Source organism: Podarcis tiliguerta, assembly GCF_965153285.1.
Source record: "Podarcis tiliguerta genome assembly, chromosome: 14".
Taxonomy (NCBI): Eukaryota; Metazoa; Chordata; class Lepidosauria; order Squamata; family Lacertidae; genus Podarcis; species Podarcis tiliguerta.
The window spans coordinates 37,019,656-37,030,369 of record NC_139547.1 but is presented as its reverse complement, the minus strand read 5'-3'; the positions used below and the strand labels follow the sequence as shown (position 1 = coordinate 37,030,369).

General features: G+C 42.0%; 1 protein-coding gene across 10 annotated transcripts in view; it reads right to left on the bottom strand.

The window, feature by feature from the left end:
- LOC310663962 (ankyrin repeat and fibronectin type-III domain-containing protein 1-like) overlaps window positions 1–10,714 on the bottom strand; it is a 328,708-nt gene that overhangs the window by 8,136 nt on the left and 309,858 nt on the right. For all 10 annotated transcript variants that reach the window (XM_083412404.1, XM_083412403.1, XM_083412405.1 and 7 more), the window contains 9 exons: window positions 9,911–10,018; window positions 7,143–7,242; window positions 6,744–6,876; window positions 6,225–6,344; window positions 4,466–4,681; window positions 2,858–3,024; window positions 1,916–2,066; window positions 973–1,141; window positions 88–254 (listed from right to left, as the gene is read on the bottom strand). In XM_083412404.1, coding sequence (XP_083268530.1) covers window positions 88–254; window positions 973–1,141; window positions 1,916–2,066; window positions 2,858–3,024; window positions 4,466–4,681; window positions 6,225–6,344; window positions 6,744–6,876; window positions 7,143–7,242; window positions 9,911–10,018 — 1,331 coding nt within the window. The remainder of the gene's footprint in view (window positions 1–87; window positions 255–972; window positions 1,142–1,915; window positions 2,067–2,857; window positions 3,025–4,465; window positions 4,682–6,224; window positions 6,345–6,743; window positions 6,877–7,142; window positions 7,243–9,910; window positions 10,019–10,714) is intronic.

The following is a 10,714-nucleotide window of genomic DNA, read 5'->3' as shown; positions in this document are numbered from 1 at the left end:
TTATACAGGGGATCAGCAATTTGTCACCTAGCATATCATGCCGAGCATCTCACACTCAATACTTTCTATTATTCCTCTGTAATATACCTGTATATAGTCCTGAACTTGTTGATGCCTCTGCTTGGCAGTAGTTAATTCTGAGTCTGAGAAGGCCTCCCTGAGGCTCTGTTGAGAGAGAAGTGACTCTAGCTCCAAGAGGGCAGACACTTGGCAATACTGACTAATGAACTCGTGGTCATAAGTGAAAAAATGAACTGGAAAACAAAGGGAGAGGAGAGGGTCAAGGATTACCAGGGGACCATCACAGAAGCAGATCAAATCATTGCCAACAGAACTGGAGCTATATAAAGTAGAAAAAAGCTCACAGATGAATCTGGACTATCAGTAATTGTTTGATTTTATTGCAGTGGCCAACATGTATCTCACATCTACCCCTCCCCCCAAAAAACCTCAATTTGTTACTAAAAGAAAAAGTTAAAAAATATTAAAACTTGAACTTTAAAAAAAATCTCTTTGACTGCTCCTATAAGGTCCCCAGTGTTGTGCCATGATGCTTAAAAAAATGTGTCCACCTTAAAAAGAAATATTAAACTGACTGCTCCCATGGTTCCCCCACTGTGATAATTTGATGGGGAAAAGGTTTAGTGACACCCACCCACACATTATGTCCTTAAAAGGGGACCACACCCACTTTTAAACTGTAGCCACACCTATTTTCATAATTTGGTCCAGAGGGTTAGCCATGGGTCAATGTAGCCCCTTCAACCTGAAAAAAAATGGTATATATGTGGTCCTCAGGCCAGGGCTGGATTAAGACCTTTAGAGGCCCCAATCATTTTTTGATTTTTAAAGTACTTTTTACGAAACTCATTGGATTAAGGATGACATGAGACAGTCCCTTTGTGAAGAAGCAGGAAGCAGAGGACAACAGAATCGATACATCCCAAAGGGTCCCCATGCAGCCATTCTCACCTAGCTCAAAGATCTGAAGTGGAAGTGTGAGAAAGCCAGACCGAGGTGTGTAAGGATTGTTCTGGCCAGGGGCAGTACACACATCCTCGGAGGGAGGCAGAAGAAGGAGAAATGAGACCTGTCCTCCGAAGTCCAGAACTTCCTGACTGTACAGGCGAAAATCTTTGGCCTGTAGAATTCAAACATGAGAAGGCAATGTTTTATTGATGTACAGCCACAACTTAGCAACCAGTTGAACATGTATGGGGGATGATTCTTTGAACTGAAATGGCTTTTTCCTAATATTGGGATATTTCTGGAAGACATCCTTTTAGATCTTTGCCATTGTTCATAGATACATTCTTACTAAGTTTTGGCAAAGTAACATAGAAGGCCAACAGGCTTTACATAAGAAGCAAATGAACTTTTGGGAGGTGGATAGCAGGATCTAATGTTTAGACTGTCATTTCTGCTGCTGTAAGACTCTCCTAATCCTATAGGGTAGAATACCCGCCTCCCCCCGCCCCCTAGATATTTAAACTTTTTTTAAAAAAAAATCACTCCCAGGGGTTCATCTTGCAGGCTTCTTTTGTTCAATCATGCCAAGAAAACTAGGTACAATAGTTTTAGCCAATATTTATAAAGTTGACCTACTTTAGACATTCTCTGAGGTGCAGTCCTATCTTACCGTTTGCACTACTGTCTGAGCAGGGGCTGCTTACACTGCAGTACAGAGAATCTGCATCAGAATGGGAATCATTTCAGTGTAGGGCTCACCCTTGGCTACATTGTTCTGGCTTATAAAGAATAATTTCTATCTGTATATTGGCTTAATATTCATGATATGAAGTAGAAATGTAAAAAAATGTAAACTGGTGCCAGTACATTAATGTTTCACTGAGCTACAAAATCAGCAATACCTCTTTCTCCTCACACACGCAATACAGCGCCACCTAAAAGTTACCTCATGCAGTGGGATATTGACCAATTGCATCAGCTCTTTGATTGCCACTTGAAGCTCCTGAAGGAAGAGATTCTGGGTGGTCTCGAGATTTTGCTCTGTGGGAATTGGCTCCTCCGCACTGGCTTGGTGTTGCAGCCACTCCCATTCCTCCCTTGAAAAGAAGACATAGGGATAAATGCACAGATAACTTACATGCAGTAAATGCCTAGGAAAAAACTTACATGATTATGTTGTTGCTTGCTAGGACATGCATTTTCACACTTCTTCTGGAAGTGCTTTCATGTAGGAAATGTGTGATGTCTAAAGAAGCCCTCAACGTCTGCATATCATCAGGGCATTTAGTATGGGAATGAATATGGACTTTTGACATGAAGCCTGGCTTTTTCACTTGGAAGGTACTAGGGCAAAGAGCTAGGAGCAGGAAAAAAATCATTTTTGGACCACTAAGTTAGGTGGTATAGGGCATACAACCCTACAGTTCTTATATTGGACCCATGAATCAGCAGAGCAGAGAGAGTTAAAAATATCTCACTGCCATAGTCTGAGATCAGAATAGGAACCTGCATTGCTTCAGAAGTCACAGATTGGTTATACCACCCAGAGCTGCTATCACATGATTAATATGCAGCCAAAAGATCTCAGTTCATTATGTGACTTTTCCTTACTTAGTACATATAACATCATTTAATGAGCAATTCATCAGATATCTGGAAATATCTTCTTTTAACATCACCATCTCAACCTGCTGGCAAACCTGTCTGCCCTGTCCATATATTCTCTCTTCCATTTCTCTTGACCGTATCCACTTAGCTGTAATCAAACCAACAAGGGATCTCCCTAACTCTAACCCTCTGACTGAGAGCAAGTGATGTAGAGCACAATGGGATTAAGAAATAAACCTGTCCATCAATTTATGCTGCAGGCCTGGTTTGAAAGCCCTACCTGGAGATGTTTGGGTTGCTTCGTATCTTCACATGACATAATATGTTGGGTAAACGTTCAGGCACCAACACTCGGATCTGGTCAACAGCACTACAGAGCTTCAGATAACCCAAATAGAGACCTGGGGGGAGAGCCTGGCTGCTTCGCTGGTGGTAAACCAGCTTGTCCTAAAGGGAGAAAATGACCATAAAATGGCACATTTTGCTGCAGAAACCTGACAAAATTCAACTGAGAAAGAGGGACCCCACAGCAAGGCTAAGATCCCAAGATGCTGCTGTTCTAGCCAGTAAGGGTTAAAACAGTGGTGGATTTTTTTATTTTTTTTTAAAGAAGCAGATCAAACTTAACAGTTTGTGTGGCTTGAATTCAAAGTTCAGTCTAGCTATTTTGTCTGCAGCTTCCTGGATCCAACCAAGACCAAAAGCCTCAGGAGACAGACTGGCACGGGGCAGGAGGCACCAGAAATTTTACAAAGGAGACTGTTGTTGTCAGATATCCAGACTAGTGCTGCAATCTCCAGGAACAGAGACTGCGTTGAACTGGCCCTTTAGTGGTTTGGCCTTTGCTAATCCTGGCAATGGCTTTGAATAAGCACTTTCAATAGACCCTTGTACAGGTGCTTGAGTGCCTTTTGTTGCTGGAGACACTTGGCTGACTGAGAGGAAATGAAAAGAGAGAGGAACAACTAGAGGAGGGGTCAAGAGGAGGAGGAAAGGCTGGGCACTCACGGAAGGGATTCTTTGCTAAGACCTGCTAACAAGCTGGGAAAACAACTGCAACTGGATGCAAGAAGAGTAAATGTATAAAAAATAGTTATCTGAATCCCTAGTGGGAAAACTTATACCTGGGAAACCAACTTTTCCTTTGCCTCAGCAAAGTGTCACGTACCTTGAATAAAAACTAATCAAAAAAGAAGCTGAACTTCTGCACTCCTAAACAGGGCTTAATGTAGTCACCACAATTTAGCCTCAGAATCCATTTTGAATGCCCTGGAACATGTAAATAAACAACAGCAACATCTGCAGGTTCCATGTATTGCCAGACAGTTGGTCTGTCTAGACCAGTACTGGTTAGTCCAAATATAGGGAACTTCTTTTAACCTGGGGTCCACAGCCTATTCTGGCAACCTTCTGGGGAGCACATGATAGTGGTGGGCAGGACCAGAACAATGAATGATAATTTTATATTTATATAGTAGTCCAGTCTCTCCACATGTACACACCCCTTTCTATCTTACATCCAAACAAGCAAGAGACATTAACAGAATTCAACGACACATTCTTTGTAGCAAAAGCAGCCAAGTAGGGCCACTGAGTGTGGCCTCAGAAGAGTCCTGAGGATCAGAGAGGGACTTGAAGGGTTGCATTTGACCCCTAGGGGTTCTCCATCCTTGTTTTCTCTGACTGGCAGTGGATTTTCAAAGTCTGAGGTAGTGGTCTTTTCCAGCCTGCCTTCCTACAATCCTTTTAACTGGAGAGACTTGGGACTGCATCTGGGATTTTCTGTATGCAAAGTATTTGGTCTGTTACTGAGTGCCTCTGAATATGAGCACAGCCTTTCCATCACTAAACACACACACACACACACACACACACACACACCAGCCACCTGCATGGTCATCAGCAGCACATCCAGAGCTGTAGGCTCTTCTGGAGATGAGATGGACTTGCGGCTTGTCTGCAGCTTTGAGAGGGGGATCCAGTGGACACTTTCAAAGGTCTGGTTTGTCTTCACCTCCTTTAGGGTCACAACTAAAATATTGCCCTGCTTGTCTTTGATGGGCTCAAAAAAGACATGTCCCAGATCCTGAATTCCCAGCAGACCCTTCATAATAATAAAGAGAGGAAAAAGTCATTTATGGAGAGTGGAGTCTGGCTCTAGATACCATATCCTCTATACTCTCCAAGGGTATACAGTGGTACCTTGGTTCCCGAATGGCTTGGCTCCTGAACAAATCAGCTCCCAATGCCGCAAACCCAGAAGTGAGCGTTCCGGTTTGCGAACGTTTTTTGGAAGCCGAACGTCTGACTGAACAGCTTCTGTGGCTTCTGCTTGAGTGCAGGAAGCTCCTGCAGCCAATCGGAAGCTGCACCCTGGTTTTCAAACCGTTTCGGGAGTTCGAGAACCAAGGTACCACTGTAACAGTAAAAGGTATTGAGCATTTAAATATTCAGACAGAAGTGCTCCTTTGCTACCTAAAACCAAAGGCACCTGACAATACATGAATAATAAGCAGGGCTGTCAACAGATGAAAGCATATTTTAACAATTAGCCAATTAAATTTACATATATTTATAAATTACAACACTTTGGCAAAGTTGTTTTTAGTGAATCTGAATGAACACAATGTTTTTTACTCATGAAGAGTGACTAAGATGGCCATTGGCTTCTTGAAATCTTTGCTTTCTGCTGTCTGTCAATGCAAATATTCATGGTACATAGTTAAAAAGTTGCTTGCGAAAAAGCTTAACCACATATGCGACTGGCTATACATGATAGCCAAAAGTACAGCCATTTCAATATGTCACTATCATTTATAATACCACCAGGCTGAATAACCTTTCATCGGGAAAATGGTAGGGAGTACAAAGTCTGCACCACTGCCTCCCCCATCTTCATCAGTCACCCCTATTTTCATATTTGTTACATATTTATTTCTGCTTATTCTCAGCCACCTTGGAGGTCTGTTGTCAGGCAGAAAGGAAAAATAAGTTAATATTTTCTGCAATCTATATCACTTTCCTCAATAATTACTTTACTGGCATTGAAGGAATCTGTTTTGGAGGACTACTCCCAAGTACCTGGTATGCATTATATATTTGCAACTAAACTTTTAACTGATGAATTGCACTAGTTAATCAAGTAAAGCTTGATCTGTTAAGATACTTGTTAAAACATGCAAAATATAGCATAAAAATAGAAATGTTTGTTTGCTCCCAATAATGTAGCACAGAGACAACATAATGGCTTCACAATGTGCATGTTGGGTATGAAACAAATGTTTGAACAGCTAACCATTTATTATTAGGATTTTCCCCAAGAGGTGAGTTTATGTTGGAAAGGAACACAGAAATTGGCCCCTGGCCAGAGACAAACCCAAGAAACTCTGAACGTTATCAGTTGCTTCTGCTTCAAACTCAAATGCCTTCTTAGTGATGGCTATATCTCCTTGACTTTTCAATCCTACTCACCTATCCGAGTTGCTTAGTATATGAAGGGCATTAGATCTATCTAGCTGAAGTTCAGATCTAATGATTTTGACCTAAATATCCATGTATTGAGCATCAGATGTATGAGTGATATGTGCCTGGCTGGCAAAATACCCATCTTTGGCACTCCTGTGCCTTGAAGAGGCCTCTTTTCTTACCTGCATCTGTGAGATGGCCAGAAGCATCTTGAGACGTGTTTGCAGAATGCAGGAACACGATGATTGGGAGACAGTGACACACTGACGCAACCACAGGATTTCATCCCACATGCACGATACCTACATCAAGTATAGCAACAAGCCATTTTAGGATTCTCAGGTCTGCCCAGTTCTCCATACCTGCCCATACAGCAGGTATGGAGTTCCCCAAGTTCAGCATTTTTTTAAAAAATGAATAGAGGAAACATGTTTGTATCCTAACTAGAGTCCCTCTCTCGCTGCAACTGTGCACCTTTTCATATTGTCCTGTGCTAGGTTCCCTCTCCTTATATTTAAATTTGTCTTAAGTAAAGTAACAATATTGTTTTTTATTTACTAGAAATAGGAAGTCAAAGGAAAATGTTTCAATGGACTACAAAATATGTATTTAGATGTAAATTTATTATGTTCTTTTAAACATATTTATTTAACCTTAAATAAAATGACACACATTCAAAAGTCACCCTACTAAGCGGTCACCTTAGTGAACCAGAGAAAGTCCTGCATGAGCAGGCAAGAATAGGTGTCATCTATCTCGACCACAGGGATCTGATCCTCATGCGTGACCAATATGTTGTCATCCTTGTAGAATATTGATGCCAGATACAGGCCCCTGGGAAGATAGAAAAAAGTTAGCTTGGGAGGGATTCATCATCATCATCATCATCATCATTGTTTTTACTGGGAAGGATTCTTTCCACCATGGTGAGGAGTGGGGAATGGAAGAAAGACACAGCAGCTTCCCTCCCTGTTTCCCTTGTTCCCCTGAAGTGCTTGGGAAACAGTGAAGTGACCCACACACCCGGTTTCTGGGAAACTCAACAAGTGTAGCAAGGGAGTGCATAGGTGGACAGATGGCATATTCTCCCCCCACCTTACCTTTTCAGTGTTTTTAAGAATTTGCTGCCAGGGTGGAAGAGATACTTCAGACTCTTGGAGACAGAGTGTTTTCTGCTCTGTGGCTGATTCTTACAGGGTTCTGAGGAGCAAAGCACATGCAGAAGGCATTACACAAACCATTATTTATAATACTGTCAACTCATCCTTTTTCTTATTATCTAGCCTTGTGTATATATCTACTAAAGATTCAAGATAAAATACTAGGCTGGTTAGGTAAAATCAAGAAGATATGACATTCATTCCCCATTTCCCCCTTGGTGCAAACTATTACTCTGCCAAATTCACATAGCTCTTCCTCCCCCTAGCTTTTGTGTGAGGGTTTCCCAGCACCTTTTCCCCTTGACCTCTCTTTTCTTCAGCTTTCTCTGTTCCAGTCCCTCTTTTCTCTCAACACTTTACTATCACCCACATTCATTCTACAGGAACCTGCTGATTTTGTAGCATGCTGGCTATTTTGTCCTATTTTTCAGCCATGCTACCAACTGGATCCCTGCTTTCTTTCCACTGTTCCTTCTGTAACTAAGCCTTGCTCCTCAAAGGTTGTGAACATTCCATCTCTAGGGAGGGCTAGCAGACAAGTGGCAACCAGTTTTTAACCTATTAAATATGTACAGAAGATAAGGATTGTAAAGCACAATTAAAGTTCCATATATTACTTTAATTGTGCTTTATAACTCTTGTTTCACTCATCTTAATAACCCTGTGAGGGATGTCCTAAGTATTTTAATTTAAAAAGCAGAAGATAATCAAAAGATCCAGCAATCTATGTTTGTTTGGGATTCAAAGAGAAGTAAAAAGTTGTAGTTGGATTTGTACCCTTAGATCACATAGATTGTCCCTATAGCAATTGCCTGTAGAATTTGAACTCAGTTCCCAAACACCACTAACAGACCACACTAGCATACAAAAATCAGTTAACCCCAGTGCTCAAATTGCAAGGGAGGTAGAGGTGTCCCAGTCTAATGGTACCATTAGCTATTGTTTCTAGAAGGGTATGAAGTATAACTTAGCTAAAATTTGGGGGAGTCAGACAGCAGAAGATTTCATTAAGATGCTTCATAATATTTCATCCATAATTAAGGGCTGGTTTCCACAGTTCAGTATTATGGCTCTGGTCAAGATTTGTTTATTGCATATCATAGTTATATTAGTCAGCAGATCCAGGTAGGAACAACAAGGAGGAGAACTTCGACCAAGCTGGAGATTCTCATATAATTTACAAACTCATTTTTGAAAACAAGAATATACTGGGACATCAGCTGTTAGCCTCACTCGACCCTGTGGTTATTTATATACACTCTCTTCTTGGTGCATAGGAAGTTGGCTTGATTATTTTTTTTCTGAGGGTTTCAGCAGCTTATTTCCTTCATGAGCTTTTCCATACAGCATGCATAGTTCTCCAAAATACAGCATCTGATTACTACAAAGATTTCAATGATTCTCTTAAAACCACTGGGAGCCTGATACAAGTACAGTAGCGCCTCGGCTTACATAATCCTCTTTACATAAACTTCACATTACGAAAGCATCAAACCCGGATGTATCGGGCCAGGTTTTGCCGCATGCACAGAAGCGGTCTACCGCCCCTAAGTGCATGCGCAGAAGCGGTCTACTGCCACGTGCATGCGCAGAACAGTGATCCTCGGGTTGCGGAAACCTCGGGATCTGGCCGGACCTCCGGAACAGAACCCATTCAAAACCGGAGGTATCACTGTATATTTAAGTCTTTTACCACTTAGTTGGGGGAATAGTACTGGTCAGACAAGACTATAATGTGCAGAGGAATTTCCATAGGTTTCAACAGGAGTTTTCATTTAATATGCTAGCAGTGGCCTTATCTATTCACCATTTCTCCTTCCCATCAATTCTAATTCTTCCTTAGCAAACTATGAATGTGGGATGTAATCCACTGAGAGCAGTCAAATACAACATTCCTTCTTTTGCTAGAGTGGACATGCAAAGGAATGTTTGGACCAGCCAGTTGAAATTTCCTGTTCCTCCTGGCCTGGAGCATCCTTCCTTGCATGTGACTAGTGGGTAGGCGTGACCTGGTAAAAGGCCAAGGTAGGTTTGAATCCCTGTTACGGGGTGAGCTCCCGTTGCTCGGGCCCTACTCCTGCCAACCTAGCAGTTCGAAAGCATGAAGTGCAAGTAGATAAATAGGTACTGTTCCGGTGGGAAGGTAAACGCTGTTTCCGTGCGCTGCTCTGGTTCTCCAGAAGCAGCTTAATCATGCTGGCCACATGACCCGGAAGTTGTAAACCGGCTCCCTCGGCCAGTAAAGCGAGATGAGCGCTGCAACCCCAAAGTTGTCCGCAACTAGACACAACGGTCAGGGGGCCCTTTACCTAACTTTAAGCCTAAAGCCTGCCTTCAGGGATCACACTGTGCCCTGCCCGATCGTGAGTAAACTTTCTTTTTGTTACTTATGAATAAGACTGTGGTGTCTTTATTCTTTTAGGAGGGATTCAAGGGGTCTTACCAGGAAAATCTTAGAACACATTTCAATCTGGACAAGCCAGACTGAATTGTGTATTGTATTAAGAAACCCACACAAGTTTGCAACTAGTTTTTTGCTGTGTAAAGGGGAATGTACTCTGCTAAGTAAAGGAACTTGCTAGTGCAAGTTAGGAAGGATATTAATAAACAACATATCCTTTCCTGCCACTCTGAACATTCCCACAATGAATAGGCTATTCAAGAGAACTGGTATCTAAACTGCCTATGGACACAAAAGTGGGACTCACCGTGACACACACATTGTTGGTGCACCATCTTCACCTGGCTTAGAAGATGGTCCAAAGCTTCAGCTTGACCTCTTCGCCTTGGTGCCCGCCCATCATATTCTCTCCAGTCTGAAGCGGGAAGCAAATAAAATACACAGAGAAATAGCAGCACAAGCTGTTAGCAGTTCCAATCCATTACAATATTTTCCTCTCACAGTTGTTTCATACCCATAGTACACTACGGAACAGCTTTCTGGACAAAACATTGCTCAAAACACAATTGATCTATTGACACTAAAAGCTAGACTTGATGAATGGGTGAAGATCATCACCATTTGAAAGCCTTAGTCTTAGATAGTGGTTTTCAATTTACAGGTCAGACCCACAACTGGGTCCAATCCTTACCTAAATGGATCAAACCAGCAATAGCACCACTACCAACTTTTGTATGACCATTTTCGAGCTTTAGACCTGGTTTGCACATAATACCAAATCACGAATGAGCAAGCATGAGGGTGCCTGACACAAAAGAGTGTGGCTGCAACCCTCTGTCATATAACTGCCATGCTATCTGGGGCTGTGTCATTATGTCTGAACCTGGGCTCATGGTTTGTCTCTGCCAGACAGATCATGAGTAGTAAACCAAGAACAAACCTTGGTTACAGCTTGTAGTTTGTCTGGAGTGAGAAACCTTAAGCCTGGATTTAGACATATTAAGCTACACCATGGTTTAGCCCTGGGTAGCACAACAAGGAAAAGACTGGGGAAGGAGTAAAATCATTACTGGTAACCCACATGTTTGCTTGTTCATGCTAAGATATGGTT